Here is a 19878-nt window from a genome sequence, read left to right on the forward strand (position 1 = left end):
CACCCCTCCCTCTAATCCCCACTACACTTCATTGACAAATGCCCAGGCTCTGATGCATTTTGGTAATGTATAGACTCCAGTTTGAATTGAGGATAGAGGGAACTAGGTAAGAATTGTGCTTGGGGACTGTGTTGGATGCTATCTGATGCTAACCTCATTTTAAATAGGTTAGTTAGTTATTGTATTCCGTTTTGAGCTAGCCTGGAAGCTTGTAGCTCAGTGGAAAGGACACAAAGGGGAGTATTCATCAAAGATAACCTTCAGGTTATCGTGCCTGGGAGGGGTTGGGGCCGCTCAGGCTAAATGCTGTGCATCTCAGCAATTGCTTCTGAAGTCAGATTCCTGCATTGAGCCCCTTCCCTGGAGGATCCTTTCCTTTCACAGGCCGTGCAGGTAGGGGAGCTCCTCCACGCTGAATTGGCTTTTGTGAACATCTGTCCTTGCCCCAGCAGGAGCTGCAGAAGTGCCATGTCACACCAGTCTGAAGGGCTGTGTGTGGTAGGTACAGAAACAGCAGAGCACTTCAACAAGTGCAGCAAGGCAGCACTTCAGCTGAGAGGAATGTTTGGGTGTTTTTTCTTATCCCCCCAAGGGCAACTGGATTTATTTGTTGGCACAAATCTGAATGAACTGGCACATCTGAAATGCATTGGCTTATATTGTGCCGCAAACTAGATGATATAATGTAATTTTGTGATTGATTGCAGGAAAACAAATGAAAGAGCCCTTTAAAAAGGAATCTGTAGTAATACAGTTGGAATGAAACACGGTGCTACAAACTGTACTAAATAATGACAACCTCTTTATCAAAAAAGCTTTATTTCTATAACACTTTATATAAAGCGTGCTACTAAGTAACAATAATTAAAAAAGTCGTGTTGCTTTTGTCTTAGTCTGGCAGTTCCTTTGCTCTTGCTGTTTTACATGAATGGAAGGAAAGCAAGGCTGAGGGAGGACGACTCAGCCTCATGCAGTGCAGCTGTGTAGGCACCAGCTATAGCAGGGTAAATGGCATTAATAATCATCATAGTTGACACCTGCTCCATGCCTGAAACTGTGTGGATTTCGTGGACCAATCGGTGCATCTTCATCATAGTGGTGTTGGTAGTACCCACCGTAGTATTCATTGCGAGCACGCCCTAAGCTGGTCCAGTAGGACATGTCATCCTCAAATTTCTGCGGAAAAAAAGAGAATACATTCCTAACCTAAACTTCGCAACAAAGAGAGAGAAACAGAAATGGTGCAACAGGTTCATTTTGTCTCTTTCAGAAATTCAGATCCTTTGTGTGCTTGTCGAAATGAAATCTTTAGCTCTGTGGGGTCTGTGACTTGTACCTACCTTCTCTATGGGATTTATCAGGGTCCTAAGTGCAGGAATTGTCCAGCCCACGTGGGATTCAGCCCAACACCCACTGCCCCCTGTAAAGTGCTTAAACTGAGACACTCACTGAGCACCTTTAGTATTTCAATTACTTTTTCCATGGTGGACGATGAAAACCTTTCAATGTTTTGCACTTAAAAATCTAAAGGTTTGGTTCCCCACTGTCCCATGCCTTTAATCAAAATGTCACTGACTGCAGAGTGGGTGCAACGGGCTTTTGCTTTATGCCTGTGATCTTTTGGTTCTCTTTTACATGGGTAAAAATGAAGGTACAGTGCAGCCTTCTAGCTATGGAAATGCAATAAGCAGTTCAATTCTGCTCACAACAGCAGAGGAAAAACTGTGTGCAAGGATATCAAATACTTGCCAAGCCAAAGCCTTTCCATCTGAATGACTCTTTGGAAATATTTTTGGCTGAGATTTGGAAAAAAAGTTTTGCAAAATACACAATGGGTAAGCATGGCCCAAGTCCTTTGCTTGGAACAAACAGTTATTTCATTGTTAAAACTGTGTCTTAATACTCAAGAAAACCTACTAAGCAGATTCATTGTATCCCACAACAGGCCTCATTTCAGTCTTCGAAATGCACACAGGAGCACAGAGGAGAATTTGTCTTATCTACATGGTTTGTCCTTATTACTTCTTGGTATTTGCCCCCAGTCTTTAGTTTCTGATGCATAAAATCACTTTGCCTATTTTTCCTATTCCTATTGGGGGAGGGTGCTATGGCCCTAATGTTAAAAAGTCACTTTTATCTGCATAATGCCCAGGGGATAAAACAGAAAAGTATCCTTCATCATTTCAGTCCAAGCAAAGGATTATTTTTCTAATTGTTCCAGCTTTGAAAATGAATGCATTCATCTTCTAAGCAATCCACATAGCATGAAGGTCCAAAATGTTCTCCAGCTTGCCCGTGCCAATGCAATCTCATTAAACACATTCATGCAGCTAACAGAAGCCAAAACTTCCGCATCTATAACTGTTTTTACCTCTTATTATCATAGAAATTATTCTACATGTGAGACTGCAATAAATGCACATTTTTCACCCTATTTCAGCATCTGTTTACTAAAGCTTTGTGCAGAGCTGTGAACACTTGATTCCACTCCAGTGTTTTTACAAATTAACTGGGTTAATTATCCTTCCACATCTGAAGGGGGCCTACAAGGATGCTGGAGAGGAACTCTTCATTAGGAACTGTAGTGACAGGACAAGGGGTAATGGGTTCAGACAAACAGGGGAAGTTCAGGTTAGATATAAGGAGGAAGTTCTTTACTATTAGGGTGGTGAGGCACTGGAATGGGTTGCCAGGGAGGCTGTGAATGCTCCATCCCTGGCAGTGTTCAAGGCCAGGTTGGACAGAGCCTTGGGTGAGATGGTTTGGTGTGAGGTGTCCCTGCCCATGGCAGGGGGGTTGGAACTGGATGATCTCCAGGTCGTACTCGACCCAAACCATTCTGTGATTCTCATTTGAAGGGAGGTTGGCTGCACATTATCAAATGGTTTTCTTTTCACGTTTAGAGTCAAGGCACAGCAGCCAGTGCTCACAATGCAGTCAGGAGCTGCCTGCACCATGGAGGCCCAGGCATGCAGTAGGTATATATTGTTAGTGCAATTTCACTGAGGAATGCCAATCATGACAAGGTTGGTGTGAATTTATCAGAGTGTTTAAAAGTAAATTGATAAGGTTGAGGCTGCCAAATTAATTTCCTGAAATACGATTGATTGCTTTGGGTCTCACCGCCTATTTCTCGAAGCAAGCTTTGTTTATACATCCATTTGCAATTTATTAAGCTACGTTCAGTCACAGCCAAGACCTCCACACAAAATTCGAATGTCAATTTTTTCTATTAACAAAATAAGAAAGAATTCTCTAACAAATAACAGAGCTTACATTTCCGTGCAACATTTGCTACTTTACAAACAGAAACCGCAGTATCTGTGACCAGAAGTGGGGCATCTTCTCTCTCTGGTTGCCCCCATGGCTGTGTACTCATAGCCACACACCCTGAAGCTCTACTGGCCCTGGAAAGCTTTTTACTCACCGCCTCATCAAATCCCAGGTACAGGAACTGCTGGTACCACTGCTGTACATCAGGCTGGCTCCTGTCCCACAGCTGGCGCCTCTGGCGTCTCAGGCTGTTTAGGAATGCCTTGGCTGTTGTTTCTTTCACTGACAGCTCAGGCTTCGTGGCAACTGGGGCTGAAATTAATCCCCCCCACCCCCAAAAGACATGCCAGGAAATTTTTAGTCATCCTGAGGCTTGCAGCAAGTGAGAAAATGCTTCTCACATCGTGCCATCACCTTTGTGCTTGGCAGCACGATGTGTGTGACAGCAGTAGCAGTAATAAACTCAGCAACCATCGATGCAATAGGATTCCTCAGCTACACCCATCCACTTGGACTTTGAAAAGCTGTTCTGAGCTCAAAGACAGAAGCTAAGTGAGGTATTTAAATAAATAAACCCAAACTCATAGAGCATATACACGATGGGTTTGTGCTTTGAGGAGAGGAGACTGGAATCTGTCCTGCTGTTGCAGAAATGGGAATGGAGATGCGAGGTGAAGTTAAAAAGCCTGAAGAGCCTGGAGAAATGTTAACTTACTAGGGTGAAGGGAGGCACACATAAAAAGGTAGATTTTTGAATCTGTTGTTAAAAATGTAGCTTTTAAATACCGAATACTACTAAATGCTCTGTATGCCTGAAAATAAAACCCTATCAGGCTTCCACAGGACACTGCTTGGTGGATGCATGGGAATGCCCTCAACCGGCTAGACCCAGATGTGCCATCTGGCTTGCCCCATGCCTAAGGGCCGGCAGTTTTCTATGGCTGCTAGACGAAATTATGTACCTCTGAAAGGTGTGTATGTGAGGACGGGCTAGCCCCCTGCCATGCATGGAAATGATGAAACATGGCATGATGTTTTGTCTTCCCCGTGAAAGAAGAAGCATGTATATGAATCGGAGGAACGTCTTGCCTTTAGAAGGTTTGCTGCAATGAGGGAGAGACCCAGGAACTTGGATAGGAATTTTTGGAGGATGCGAGGGAAGAGGCTGGGGCAGACAGGAAAGTCAGATGGAGATGTGAAAACCATTGAAGCAGAAGGTGGGCAGACCCATGGTGGGCGGTGAGGGACTGCAGGGGGAAAGGAGATTCAAGAGGTAAAAGTGATTGATAGATGAGTTGTCACAGGAAGAGTGGGAAGCAGCAGGCTGCCCTGCAGTGATGGGTTGGAAACTGGTAACTCCCCGTGCACTCAACCTGGGTGTTATGACTGAGAAGCAGGACTGCTGAACAAATGCCATGTCAATGAGCCCTGCACAAGGGACACTGCCAGGGAAGGAACCAACACTGTGCACTTAGCCTGCTCGCTTTGGCGCTGCAGAAGGGGGGTGAGGCGGGAATTAAGGGGCTACATATTCCCTCCATCATCAGTGCAAGACTTTGGGGTTTTCCCTGGTCTAGGCCATAATGCTTGTGTGCTGCAAAAGCCTTCCTTTGGGAGGTCCCTCCCATCAGGGGACCCGAACAGACAGGTGGATTGCTACTGGGGCACAGGGAGGGTTGCTGTGACAAGCAGTCACTCCTATCTGCACGCAAGCACTGCAGAATGGTAAGGCAGGGAACCCATGTGGAAGGCAAACATCTGTGGATGGGATGCATGTTTTGGGGCTGGCAAAGAGGCGGTGGGTGAGTCCAGGAAAAACCCAGTGGGAAGTTCAGCAGCCTTGCAAAAAGTGGGATTCTGCTCTGTGGGGGATGTAAATTCTTTGCCTTAGACATGGAGCAGGCTGAGGGGAGGACACCAGAACTTCTAGGCCTCTTCAGCCTGCCCCCATCTGCTGCAGTGCTGCTTGTCCCCAGCCAGCTCTGTTTCCAGTCCTTTCCCTCAACCAGCGAGCCATTCAGTGCATCTGCCCACTGGGCCCTCGGCCATCATCTCTCCTGTAGAGAAGCAGTCTTCCAAGAAGGAAGCACACACGGGGCCCGGAGGACAAAGGGAACAAGTCAAGGCGTCATGAGCAAGCCCAGTTTGCACATTTTATTCACTGCACCTGAGCCAGCAGTATTTCTATGTGTTGAAATTCCTTGGAAAAGGTTGTGACTTCCCAGAATAAACCAGCTGAATGCCACATCTGCCATGTGTACACTGGGAAAGGTAGATGCTATACACTGCGCAGAGCAAAATGCCAGCATACTGCCTGGGGCAGGGAACCCTGGTTTTCAGAGGGGGCTCTGATGAGCTGAGCCTCCAGCCTTGCCAATACCACATCCCAAACAGACGTAAGACCCCACCTGGAGTACTGCATGCAGATCTGGGGAACCCCAGCATAAAAAGGACATGGACCTATTGGAAGAAGTCCAGAGAAGGGTTACAAAGATGACCAGAGGGCTGAAGCACCTCTGCTATGAAGACAGGCTGAGACAGTTCATCCTGGAGAAGAGAAGGCTTCAGGCACACTTTATAGAAGCTTTCCAGTACCTGAAGGGGGCCTTTAGAAGAGGCTGGAGAGGGGCTTTTTGCAAGGGTGTGACAGAACAAGAGAGAATGGCTTTAAACTGAAAGAGGGGAGATTTAGATTAGGTATTAGAAAGAAGCTCTTCCCTGCGAGGGTGGTGAGGCCCTGGCACAGGTTGCCCAGAGAAGCTGTGGCTGCCCCATCCCTGGCAGTGTTCAAGGCCAGGCTGGGCAGGGCTTTGAGCAACCTGGTCTAGTGGAAGGTGTCCCTGCCTATGGCAGGGGGGTGGAACTAGGTAATCATTAAGACCCCTTCCAACCCAAACCATTCTGTGATTCTAGTTGGGTGGCTTTTGGTATGGCATGCAGAGAGAGCAGCTGTGTGCTACCAGCTTTGAACCGGGCACTTGGCCACTGTTTCTCTGGCTGTCTGCCTTGAGCTGTAAATTCAGTGGCAACATGTTGGCAGCTTTGACTGACATCAACTGACTAAAGGAAAAATAAGGGGAAGCACTTCACTGTCTCTTCACTTACCTTCTCGTTTCTGAAACATCTCTTTAAGCTTATTCCCCCTTGACACATCTAGACAAGTAAAAATAAAACACATACATTTACTAAGAAGGAAAAGGAAAAAAAAAAAAGTTTGCATCTCAGAGAATACTGAAAGTATTTTTGTCATAGCTCCAGACCAAGAGCCAGAACTCTCTGGCAAGTTGCTCCCATTGCCTCCCTTTGCTCCCGTTTCTACAATCCAGCGCAACATACACTGCAGGGAAGCTTCTGACATCCTCTCCCCAGCTTTTCTTGGCAAGAAAACCCCAATAGTGGCCTCTTCACCAATTAAATCATATTTTTCAGCAGAAGACTGTAGCCAGTGCCAGTATTGTGACGCAGCGTACAGCCAGCACAGTAGCCCTGGGAGCCCCAGGTTACTGAGCGAGGGGCATGCCAATGACCTGGCTACTTCAGAACTGTGCCTGGCAGCCTGTCACAAAGCACACCAAAGCTGTTCTTACTGAAGCCCTTTCTCAGAAGGGATCCAAGGCTTTAGCCCGCTGCCGGGCAATGCAACAGGTCTGACCTGCAAGGGCTCTGCTCTGGAAAACGAGCTCTTTAAAACAGAAATGTTCAATTTGCACAAGTTTTGGCGTGACCGAAGGCGTTCACTCATGCAGGACACCAGGGGAAGGCTCCTTCCTCTCCCCAGGACGCGTCGGGTTGTGTTTTCTCTCCCCGCATCCCGCATCCATCCCCGCACCCCGTCCCGGCCGCGGGAGCTCACTCACCGGGGGCTGCGCAGAGCAGAGGAAAAAGGAGGAGGAAGAGGAGGGAGGCACCGGGCAGGGCTCCTCGGGGACACGTCGGCAGCATGGCAGCGGCGAGACACCTGGGCTGGAGGAGACGGGAGGATGAGGATGGGGATGGAGACGGAGCGGAGTGAAGGGGCGCTCCTGCCCGCCCCGGCCCGACGCCACGGGGAGGGGCGGAGAGGCGGCAGAGGTGAGTGGGGGGAGCGAGGACAGCCGCGGTGCGCTGCAGGTCGGGGAGCTCCCGGTAGCCAGCGGCGGGTTTGCCAGTTCCCAGCAGTGATTTTGTTTTGGGGTTACACATAATCCAGCTCAATCGGTAAAGACCTTTCATTCATGCAGGGTTTTCTCACAGGGAATTAAAACATAGCAGTAGCACATCATTTAGCATTTCTGTATGCATGAAACCAGTTTGTCACTTGGCTGGAACAGCAGAGGGAAATTCAGAGGTTGTCTTGGTGGAAAAATGATTCAGAATCAACCAAAGGTGACCCAGTTCAAGGTTTTTTCTCTCTCCCTTCCTCCCACTCCACCAAATCCCCCTTCCAAGTCCGCAGTGTACATCAATGCATTTTAACTGGTCAGCTCTAAAAATAATTCTGATTTCTTTTTCTGCATATAGACAGGTTTACCTTATAGCAAAAATTCAGGGACCAAAAGCTAAACTCACAAACTACATAAAACTCCTTGTCCAGCAGTATCATAACTGTAATGGTGCATAAACTTAACTCTGTCTCTTCCTAATTCAGACTTAAGCTTCTCTCTGTGAATTCACTGTCTCTCTGCTTCAGAAACAGCCCAGATGAGACAAAGCATAGTGAAATCCTTGCCCATGCTCGGACACAAGCCTCTCTCTTCCATCGCAGTACTGACTCACAATACTCAGGGGATAGTTATGGGCATCTCGCCTGCTGCTGAAGCTGTGCCAGGGTACAGAGGCACACAGGAGGGATACTGGGGGTAGGCCAGGGTGAGCAGGGGTGAGCTGGGCTCTCTCTGTAACCTACTTGTAGGAAACCTGGCAAGCACAGAGGCCTTGGCTCCCTGATCCAAGGACTGCTTCCAGATTGGGTACAGATGAGGATATACACACACACTGTATCTATTGTAATTCTATAGAAATATCTGTATTGAATACGTGTGTGTATATATACATATATGTGCATGTGTGGTGAGGGGGCCATGCACTGGCATGGCAACTCCCTGTGATGAGATGTGGAGCCTGTCAGTGTTATTTCAGGCACGGCTAATTGTGGTGGTGGGACAAGACCCTATGCCTGACTTTATCACCCACAGTAAAGTACAGAAGGAACGCCAGCAAGGGCTGATCTCTCAGCAGTGTCCCAGCCACAGCCTGATCATTGCTTCAGGTGACTGCTTCTGACTGCCCCACGCATCTTTTTCCTTGTGAAAAAGTACTTGGAGCTGCACCCAAAGTGTTCCCTCTTCTCCCTTCCATCCCCCAGCACCCTCAGGGTTATGCTCAGGCCTCTCTGCCCATCACAGTTGAAGCAGCACCAGCAACAGCTTGAAAAAGCAACACAGTCACTCCGGCCCAAGTGCCCTTTGCTCTCTGTGAGAGCCACAGCTTTGGGGGGCAGAGCAGGCGGCATCAGCCCCTTCCAGGCTCCTGTCTGCGATGGAAGCGCTCCCATAGGAGGCTTCAGTTCAGTGCAAATGGGAATCAAAACCAGCTTGCCCTTTCTGTCACTGCTTTTGAGTGGTTTCTCTCCACAGCTCCATGTATAAAGCGTCAGCAGATTTAATGGCATGTGTTGGAGCAAACACCCCTTCTTCTGAATCAATACACTCTTTCATCAGCTTAACGTTGACAGCCTCTTTACTAAAACCACCTGAGGTTTCTGAATGACTAGTTGCAGAATATAGCTAGAAGGGACAGCAGTGAAGAGCACATATGCAAGGCTACATGAAACAGCCATGATGTAGATAATTTAGAAAGCCAAGGTGATAACACATGAATGTTTATGTTCTACTGCTATACTGGTAATGGCAGAGGGTGTTGTTTTCACCTGACTAGTTTGTAACAAGCCTTTTGTGGAAACTGGGGTTCTGCAGAACTTCAGGTACTTGGTGCCTCTGAGCCAAAAGAATACGAAACACAAAACCTCCTCTGGATACCAAATATAACACCATGACTCAAGAAATTACGGATATAAAATGCTATATCTGGTGAAACCCAGGGAACAGATTGACTCAAGTGCAAGGTTATTGTAGAAAATCATTGCTCTAGTGGTGGAAGAAGTGCTTGGTAGAAGAATATAATGCTCAGGGTTAAACTGAGTGCAGCATCTTCCCAGAAGAGGTCACTTTGTCAGTTCAGGGGATGAAAGTTTAGACATAAAGAAAGAAGCTGAGTAAAAATATAACACCACTTCTTTTCAAAGGCAGCGGTGGAAAGGAGATGATATTTTTCCAGTAACAATCTTTATTTGTGTTCCAGCTTGTTTTAAGGACTGAGGCAGTGTTGCCCTCCTGTTGCAGTAAGACATTTTCTGCTGAGCTTGCAACTGCTGCATCATGATCACAAGGAAGTGTTTACCTTCAAGTGAGTATCCGTGTTTATTGGCACACCCGCAGTACCCCTTTCTGCTATTTGTCATGTAAAACCACAGCCTCTGCGCGTGTGACTTGGGTGCTGCAGTGTTTTGCTGGGATCTCTCCATCAGCAGTGACATCACTCTAAAACATCCCCTTCTTTAGCATGGAGGAGTTTAATGCTTGTCTTAGGGCTTAGTTTGCCTCCGCTGGCACACCAGCGCTGGGAGCTCTCTGCCAGCACGACTGTGCAACACCCCCTAAGGGCTCTAGGTAAGCAAGTCTGCACTACTGACATCATTTGCTTAAATGTCTTTCATCACCACTGATGACAATGGTAGACTCTTGGTGTTGAAGCGTTATCGAAAGATGTTAACTAATGTTGCCAGCAGGAGAGCTCCCCAGACAGCTCGAGGACAAGTGGTGAGCAAGGCATGGTATAAAGTTCCATTAAGCCCCTTAGCGTAATGGGGACCACTAGATGGAGGGATGCTGTAGCAGGGTAACAGGATGGAGCTGGTGGGTTTCTTTGCTTCCCCAGCATGGGGCTTGACAATGGTCCAAAGCTTGGGTCAGAAAACTGGGAGCGATCCAACAGTCACTCTAAACCTGACTTTGAGAGAAAAAGTGGGCAGGAACCAGGCAAGTAACTCACTGGAGCCAGAAAAACCCCAATTGCTGAGCCTACTGCTGGCCAGCATTGTTTTTGGAGCCTGCAGGACTTCGTGTGTGTTATCTGGGATAAGCAAAGAAGATCCAAGCTGATTTAGTAAATATTTCTGCAACTCACTGAGTGTTTAGTGACTGCTCAGCTGACCCCATTTCATCTGTGTGATCTCTGAGCTCATGCTTAGTGGTTTTAAACCCAGTGGCTTCTACAGGTAGATAAAATGGGCATGTGTGGCTGTTTAACTGATCTGAATTAGATGAGGGGTGGGGAAGTCTCTGCCTCAAAACATCACTGAATTTTTGTTTGATTTTTTTTAATTATTATTGTACATTTTGCCCAAAATTAAGTACTGAGAGATGCCTGAATAGCAGAAACACCTCTGCTTTTGCATCTCATCACAGTAGCTGTTGAGAGAACTGTGGTGTACTCATAAAAAGGTAAGAGATAGTATCCGTAATGGCCATTCAAGGATATTCAGTAATTCAGAGCACAAAAAAATTGTATTGAAAAGATTGAGCTTAGTTACTTCCCTTCTTTTAGTAGGCTTCACAATTTCAAGCATTTCAAAGCAATAATATTCTTAAATGCAGAGTAGATAAAATATTTATACAATCACAGGAGTCCCAAAGCTGGATTTTCAAGGAAAAAAACACAAGACACGATAAAATATTACGACCTGGCACCAGCATAATTTTGTAGGCAAATAGGTAAATTGGAAATCAGCCAGGGACTGCAGGAGATGACATTTCATCTTCTCACAATGAAGCACCATGAATATTTTAATGATCCACTAAAACAACCCATTTGATCAGGAATGCAGCAGCACTGAACAACACTCCCAACACCCAGAAAATGACTGGTTTGTGCTACGTGAGTTTTTTACAGACTCTCCAAGCCATATGAGCCCAGTCGCAAGCCTTAGGACAGAGGCACTTGACATTCCAGATTGTTTTCTGCAGCCTCTTCCAAGAAAACTGCAGGAGTCATGTTTTGCTTCCAAACAGAAGTCATCAGTCAGTTCTTCCCAAAACATTTTGAGTTTCATACTATTTTTTCCACTGCCCTAGAGACCTCCTGATAGTGACAGGATCAGCCCCAAGTCCTAGGGCAAACGCCTTTCCTTTAGGTAAAGTTTAATTTTTGCTTGCTATGAGTCTTGTTGGCCTCGACACATGGCTGGGACACATTTCATCTGTTGTGTCTCAACTGGTTGCACCACTACTTTGGTCCATGTTAGCAACAAATATTAGTGTTTATATTTTCCATAGAAAACCCCTTAAAACACGTCTTTCTTTTTTTTCCCTCTGTGTTTGGCTACTGAAAATATATTTTGCACCTTCTGGCTGACCCTGTCAGATAAGAAGTGGTTTCTGTTGGTCTGTCCATCCTCCTCCCTTCACTAACTGACAGAACTTTTCTGCCCGCACTACAGAATTAACCTCTCGCGATAAGCACAGTGAGAAGCAGATCAGCTGGACAACATTTTCTGATCATGGCTGCTTCCTTTTGGCAAAGGGATCAAAAAGTTCTCTAAGAAATCCTTCCCCTTTTTCACTGCATCCAGTGTATCCTTAGGATAAACCTGGAAGTATACAGCAATTCAGATCTAACAGGAAGGGAGGTGGAGACAGACTGTAGGACATTACAACGTGTCTTTTTATTGTGGCCTGATTTTATTCAAATCACTCTTTCTTTTACTGCTCTCTCCTGGGACTCTTTATGCTTCAAAACATTTTTTATGAACACTAATTCCTGAGCTATTTCTGACGTGTTTTTATTCCCTCACTGTCCGACACTCACTTTGTTGTTCACATCCAGAATGCATGCAAGCTAGTTAAAAACAAACAAACCAACAAGCAAAAAGACCTCAAAACAACAAAAGCCCCAAACACATCAAATGAGTTGCAAATACTCAAAGATTAGTAAATGCAAAGTCTTAAAAACATTAAATTTAACAATCTGGCTTTAGCATCCCTCTTCCTATGCATTACTGCTGTCTTAATGGTTTGTACACACAGTTCTTTCCCCAAAACTCTGGGCTTACTCATGGAGTGGGTGCCATTCATATAATAAAATAAAGCGATCTGGATACTACATTGTGTCATCAGTGACCGCTGCTATTCAGGGATCAAGCCCTTTCCTGAAGAGTGTCCCATACCACCACCCACTGGCACAGTTTCCCTGTCATCACAGGTCCCCAAGTCTTCATCACAGGAACAGTATTTCCTCCCTTGTGCTTCACCAGAGAGCTGGTTTGCACCATCACGTCAGAAACTGCAAGACCAGGGGAAGCTGTGAAGAGCTTCTTGCAAGCCCAGTCACCTTCAAACACTTGGGCACCTTCATCATGGCTGGAAAAATACCTCTCTCCTCACCCCTGCAGCTCTAAACCCCTTCATAGAACAGTGCACATGAGTGTCTTCCTTTGTGAAGAACATTACCAGAGAAGCCAGCCTTTCCAACACCCAGTTCAGTACCTTATGACAAATCCAGCACAAACCAGGTTGTGCTTCCTGAGGCAGCTGCCTTAAGAAGTCAATGTGGTGGCTTGCTACCACCAAGATGGCAAAGTCTCTCTGCCCCTTGCTACCTCATCCTCCCCTCTCTTACAAGCACTGACTCTAATACTTTTTGGAGCCAATTCAGTTTGATAAAAAGGCAGACCCAGTTTACTTTTGCTGTGTTAGTTATCTTAAGGACTAGTGAGATGTGATGGCTCAGGTAGGCGATTTGCAAGAGCTGAGGCCAAGAAGGAGGTGGGAGAGTACGGCCACAGTGGGAATGTGGTGGAACTGGTGAAACAGAACTTCTTTGTTTGGCAGAGGAGGGTATTATGTCTACCACATCCTAAGGAATAGCTGTATTTGGGCTCACTTGATGCTTCTTAAACATTATCCCCAGAGCAGGACACTGTGGAGAGAGGGGCAACCTGAATTCACACTGACCCCATCCCACCTGAGCAGCCCAGTCAGATCACTTCCTCCTCCTGTCTCACATTTGAGGCCTTTAGCAGTGCCTACAACAGGTCCTTGCAGGCCAGTTTGGTGTCTTCATGACTCCTTAGTGATGACTCGGATGCCTGTTAAATCTGGGCATGGTTCACAGTGTATTTCTGCCGGTGCAGGGTAGTTTGCTAGCAGAACACATTTGCATGCCAAGGAGCAAAGGGCTCGAGACAGTGACAGGACAGTTCTACCCAAGGTTTTCTTTCCTGTACCTCTGTCCCTTCAGCCCCAGCAGCAATATATGACAGCTTGGGTGGCAGGGAAAGCCCTAGACACTTCTGCTGCAATCTCACTATTGTGGACGTAAACCTCAGAGACCTGCAGGGACACAGCCCACATGCCCTGAGCATGTGCTTTAAAACTAATTTGTTTTTAATTGGCAATGGGAGAAAGTGGGTGCATTTTCATAGGAAGGAAAAGGGGAGCATCCCCAACTACTGCTGCTGTTGATCAGTCTGAAGCCTGTTTCAAAGCACAGGAGCCAGCACATCCCCTGAAGGCTGCCAGGCTTTCTCAGTATAAACAGAACAAACTGCTTTCCCCGGCCTGCCTTCTCAGACAGGTAGGAACCACATGGGCTGAAATTTCCAGCAGCACTGCCAGCCTGCCCGAGGCAGGACCCTGGTACACAGACTATCTGCCCAAATGGTTGAAATATGGCAAAGTCACCTGCAGAGGAGGGCAGGTGATTGCTCACTCCTCAGGTCAAGCACAAGCCTTTGGGAGCCTTAATAACATGTAGCACGTCCCAGCTTGGAGCACAATTCTCAGGTTATCAGAGCAGAAACCTCACTTGTCTTCCTGACGTTATCATGTGTGACCTTACACCTCTCTTGATCTGCTCTGTGGCTGCTCTCGCTGGCTCTGCTTTATACCTGGGCTTTCCAATTTCACCAGTGCCCTGCCTGAGCCCTGCCTGTGAACAAGCCCGTGCCTCCTCTTGTCTGGTGTTGGATTACCTTTCTGATTTACAGTTCGGTTTCTTTCCAGGAGAATGCACTTTCTGTAGTCTCTTTGTGCTGGTGCTGCTTGCTGCTGCTCAGTAACACCTTTAATCTTCCTGTGTGAAGCCCCACTGCACCCGGCTGTCTTTGGATGCCAGTGACTTCAAAGGGCTTGTGTACTAACCTGGCATCACAATGGCTGAGGGGAACAGAGATTTGAGGGGATGTTTTTTGCTTGATGCGATCATTTAGGTGTGTATCCCGCAAGCACCCATGCACACATATATTTTTAATCACAAAAGCCCTACAGAATCCCATTTGTCTGTGAAAGATTAAATACCAGTCTGCTGTTGCTATGCCTGGATCTTGCAAAATGCCATCATACAGACGCTCCCCTGGAAAAGTAGGGGCTTCATCCCTGGCTCTTTGCTCTCCTAGAGCTGTGTTTGTTGGGTGGCAGAGGAACACCGCTGGGCTCTGATCCCAAAGCCTGGCACAGAACCTGACCCATGTCACAGCAGGGCCCATTAGCTCTGTGTTAATAGGGCTTTATGACTTCTGAACTCACACTGGCTGTCCTTCACCCAAGCAGAAGAACCTGCCTGCATTTGTTGATGTAGACAGGCCTCTGAAGTCCCTGCTAGCTCCTCTAGGCATTGACATAATTGCTGTTACACCCTGGAGCTCTTGCCATACGGGATGGCTGTGGCACAGAGGAGCTAATATGCTACTGTCCATGTCCAACATGTTGTTTCCTCTGCATCAGAAATGACCTGGTGGGCAAAACAGCCCTGTTTTGAGCCAGATCACTCAGTCTGGGACCAAACCAAATACAGACTTTAACAAGAAAGTTTATCTGCTTCAGGAATAGGGATTCTGAAACTCTATTAACTCAAGGTGGGGTGAGAAATTTAATCTCTTACGTCTGCCAAAACTAAAGTCTTTTGCCTCCTCCTTTCTGAAGATCTGCCATTATAAACCTTTGTGACCAACTCCTTGTTTTTAAAGAAGACAGCAATTATTTTTGCTTTAAAGAATATTTTCCTGCTTTAACATCTCTTCACCCCCTGCATGACAGATGTGTAGTACTCTTCATAAGGGAAGGACAGTGACTGCCTATTAGCTAACCACTAAACCGTGTCCCTAAGCACCACACCTACGAGCCTTTCAAGTACCACCAGAGGTGGTGACTCCACCACTTCTCTGGGCAGCAGGGAGGAGATGGGCGCAGATAGGAGGCTTGCTGCCTTTTTTCAACAAAGAGAAAACTGGGGCAGCACAGATACTTTGAAGCAAGCAGTAACCAATACATGAGCACATTTTTCAGAGACCTAGGAGGCCCGCTGCTGTGAGCAAACAAACAAGAAGAGTCCTGGTGTTGCTGCTTCAAATACAACAACTGTCCCTGGGTTTAGTAAAGTCAACACTTTAACGTTGATTCTTTGATACAAAATTTCTGCCATGGGGTTTGGGTTAGCCATGTTTCACTTAACAATAAAAAGCAAGCCCAGTATAACCAAATCACGGAATCGTTACAAAGCCACTACATGTGCCCATAGAAAAGCTTTCACATACTACTAACTTCACACGACTTCATAATTTATTTTGTAATTTAAACAAGCCAAACTGAAATGTTTAGAGAGGAAGAAGAGAAAAACACAGGAAAAAAATGAGAAGAGAAACATGCAGCAGAAAGAAGAGAGAAATACAAAGCATAAACAGGACCTTTTATCTAAAAAAGAAGGAGCAAATGTTATAAGGTATCTGTTTTAGTAAAGAAGCCAAAGCCCTCAAATCCGCACTACTGTCACCATTTCTACACAGCTCCCATCGAACTTACAGTCTTAATATGTGAATCAATCCATCAGTCTCCCCTAGCTATGGAGAGATCCCACTGCCCAAAGCACAGATTAATTTCCCTGCAAGTGCACAGATGACTCTAGGCTAGGCTAAAAAAAAAAGAAACTAAAACAAAGGCTGACAGAATATGTTCATTTTGGTCTCATTATGGACAAATTCCACCTCTTCTTACTTCATCAGAGGTTGCTCTCTCATATTCATCTCTTGTTTCCATTTAAACATCATATATTTCCATTTAAAAAAAAGCTCTCACACACAGAGATCTAAACTCTATCATGTGAATAAACAATACCAACCAGGAATATGATCCAAAGATCTATGCATATTCTCTTCATAGCATTATATCAAAAAATGTATCTGCCTTTTCTCCTCCCAGATTATGTAAGCTGTTTCAGGAATAAATTATCCAAAATGATCCGAGTGATCTGGGGCTGAATGTGTGACAAGAACAATTACAGTTATGAAATGCATTTTGTTTACTAATATTTAGATTATGTGTATGGGTGATGCACATGGAGGTAGTGGAGCAGCCTCCCTTCTGGAGTGCTTGTGTCCAAGTGGATGTGTAGTGGGCTCAGAGTCAAACTTCTGAGGGGAAATACCAGATGGGTGCTAACAAGCATATGGAAGGTATAAGACACTTTTCTTGGACAACACTGGAACAACTTCAGAAGGATTGTCTTGGACTATGAGGATCTTTCTTAATTAAGGGTAGAGGATTTTTTCCTAGCTAAAAGACAGTCTCTGTCACAAGTACTCTTCTTGATCCAGAAACATGAGTTTATATAGGGATGTCAGAGGATCTGAATTATGCAAGTGATCAGGCCAGAGTGATGTCTTCTAGCCTTAAAATCAATGCATCGCTCTTGGATGTGAAAGGAAGGAAAAGTCAGGTGGAGTTTGTACATTTACAAATCACCTGTGAAATTGATTGCTCTGAGTTTATACAAAAACGTCAGCTGAAGCCAACTTTCCTTCAACCTAACAGTTACTATTTTCCCATCAATTGCACAGCAGTGACTTCAGGCAATATCTGAAGGTCGATGGTTGACAACAGTGCTACAAGGAGAGGAGGAGCTGCAGGTAAGCAACAGAGCAGGCAAAGGCTGATGGTGTAACAGATCAGAAAGACTAAGATGCAAGAGCAGGACCCAATTCTGCAAATTACATTGACTCCCAGAAGTTAAAAACTTGTGCTTGTGCCTCCTGCTGAGTATGAAAGCTGTGTGGTGAGTGGTAAGAATATTCTCTGTAAGCACAGCCTTCACAAAGCAGAGTAACAAAGATGTGCATTTTCCCATCCCTGCACTGAGACCCAACCATCAGACTGGTTGACTGGCATAGGGACAGACTGATATAATGGCTTATCCATCCTATAACTGAAAATCCAGGCTCCATCCACACTCTGTTAACTGTTCAGCTCCAAAGGTTTCAGCATCATTTCTCAGTAGCCACACTTGGTGATCAATATCCTCAGAGGCCGTTGACACAGCCTTAAAGGCATCCAATTTGTGCCTGATCTCCACATACCCACATTAGCATTCACAGAGAATGAAGCCATATTAAAAAAAGACATTTAAGTGTGAGACCTGTAAATAATACTTGAATAGATATATCCATAGACAGAGTATCAGTGTGTTGCAGTACCCAAATGAACATTCAGGAGAGAAGCCCTGGGAAATATCAGACACCTCGCAGTTTCTTCCAGACAACCCTTCTGTCCATCATTAAGTCTCGTCTATAGTAAGTCAAGCCAAACGTAGCATGCAAAAATTCCTGTATTCCAGCCTGTGATCAATAAATGTTTTTTTTTCATATTGTTTTTTAATGACAGATGTTTCCTTTTGAATCTTTTTGTACTAACATAAGTCATTCTACTGTCACCTTAAAATTCTGCACGTGTGCATGAGTGCGGGTGAATAAACTGCAATGGTCAAACATACAGACAAGTGAACAGACAACTGCGTGACAATTATTTTTGAAAACAGTGTCTGTCTATCACTGTTCCCTCTACTTGTTAAGAGACAAGTATGGTTCTTCCACCATACCCTTACATTAAGACTTTCTTAACCAGCTAGATTCCTAAAACTGCTAAGACTCAGACTTATTTTCGGAGAGTGTATTAGGCATTTGTTTGAGGCCAACAACATAACTTGGCCTAAAACAAGACTTTGGCAGGTCTTGGCAAGAGTACAGTTCAAAGAGTTTAGGAGAAGTCCATACCCGATTTAACCATATGCTTCCAAAGGGCAAACACAAAGCAGGCTGCCTTGTCCCCAGTTCCCCTGCCCAGCCTGCCAGCACAGCACTTGCCTGCACAGCTGCGTTAGGCAGAGAAGTGATGAATTGTCACCTCTGACCATTTCAATCAGTCCAACCAGTGGAATGCCACAGCTGGGCTGGGACACACGTGCCCTGGGGCCACTACAGCTACAACTGCAGTGCTCTTCTGGCAAAGCACAGCTCCTGCAGCTCTGGCTGAAGTCCTCAGGCTATCTCTCTGGACTATGAGCTGGTAAAAAACAGTCTTGGAGGGGTGCAACCTAGTTTTTACAAACATATTAACTGATGATCAGATTTGTTTGCTTTCAGGAGTCACAGTGAAGCCAAGCTACTCAACTGTCAAGTTTGCTTTCCTTAAAAATACTTTCCCTTAACTCCCCAAACATGGCATTCTTAATTGCACCTATAAATTACTTCTCCAGCCCTCTTGTGAAGCAGCATGAAAGGCAAGTTTTGAAACGGAATCTGGCAAATCTGCAGAAGTACATAAACCATAACACATCTGTGCTACAAACTGCAGCCTTCACTGAAGTAGTCATTTTTAGTGATTCCTTGTTGGTCAGCTGCAATAAAAAAAATATTAAGAAGCAAACAAATAGCATTACCAGAGAATCTGCTGATATCCCTCTACGTCTACTTACTTCTCATATTTTCAACCATTGCCTCTGCTAAGAGTGTGCATTCACATCCCCGTGAGCACACACACACATGCATGCATGGACGGACAAAGAGAATCCTTCCCACAAGTAAAATACCCTGCATGGATCTATGGACCACTGAGGGCTAAAACATTTCTTTACAACACCTTGCAGCTCTTTTCAGGGCAGGGGTAAGACACCACAATAACTTTTTCTAAAGAACGCTGACATGTTTCTGACATTCCTCCCCTTCCTCCAGCAAACAAATATTTTATCGGTTTACCTTTAAAATAATACGCTTCCTGTCTCCTTCCCAAAAGCCTGGCCAGAAGAAATGACCTTTCCTGCCACAGAACAAGTTTCTCTTTATTTCAGTGTGTCTTGCCTCCTGCAAGCAGGGCAAGAAGTGACCAAGGCTGCGAGCGCAGGAGCCACAGGACTGCTGGGGATGCTGGGCGTGAAAGGCGCATTTATTCTGCTTCTCCCGAATCCCAGCCCCTTGGCTGAGGGTGTCTGCCAAGCACTCCTTGGACCATGTGTGGAGAATCACATTTCTGCTTAATCAGGCTAGCTGCCTGGAGAAAGATGATTGCAAGCAGATGTACCCGTGTTCTCATGTGAAAGGAATTCGTGCTTTTGTGCTGGCTGTACGATGAGCGACTGGCCACATGGAGTATTTTAGTGCTCTTTAATTTCTTACAGGTGTTGGGAGCCCGTATGTGCTGGTACAGCAGAGCATCCAGGAGGTGCGTGGAGGGGTGGCTCACCTAG

General features: G+C 45.7%; 1 protein-coding gene across 1 annotated transcript; it reads right to left on the reverse strand.

The window, feature by feature from the left end:
• Nucleotides 1-799: 799 nt before the first annotated feature.
• ECRG4 (ECRG4 augurin precursor) lies at nt 800-19568 on the reverse strand. The gene is made up of 5 exons (XM_057422361.1): nt 19391-19568; nt 7131-7236; nt 6379-6426; nt 3428-3585; nt 800-1176 (listed from the first exon to the last, which is right to left on the reverse strand). Exons 2-5 carry the CDS (start codon nt 7213-7215, stop codon nt 1015-1017), a joined length of 453 nt encoding a protein of 150 aa, XP_057278344.1. The 5' UTR covers nt 7216-7236; nt 19391-19568; the 3' UTR covers nt 800-1014.
• Nucleotides 19569-19878: the final 310 nt, after the last annotated feature.

This window comes from Pezoporus wallicus, unplaced genomic scaffold (genome assembly GCF_028554395.1).
Source record: "Pezoporus wallicus isolate ANWC-B61680 ecotype Strahan unplaced genomic scaffold, APGP_CSIRO_Pwel_v1 contig_5785, whole genome shotgun sequence".
Taxonomy (NCBI): Eukaryota; Metazoa; Chordata; class Aves; order Psittaciformes; family Psittacidae; genus Pezoporus; species Pezoporus wallicus.

What these genes read in the sequence shown, in the direction of transcription:
- ECRG4 (XM_057422361.1), bottom strand. Translation starts at nt 7,215, where the DNA reads ATGCTGCCGACGTGTCCCCGAGGAGCCCTGCCCGGTGCCTCCCTCCTC. An exon ending in TCTGCTCTGCGCAGCCCCCG is followed by an intron (nt 6,427 to 7,130) that starts GTGAGTGAGCTC and finishes TTACTTGTCTAG; the next exon opens with ATGTGTCAAGGGGGAATAAG. An exon ending in ACCTGGGATTTGATGAGGCG is followed by an intron (nt 1,177 to 3,427) that starts GTGAGTAAAAAG and finishes TTTTTTCCGCAG; the next exon opens with AAATTTGAGGATGACATGTC.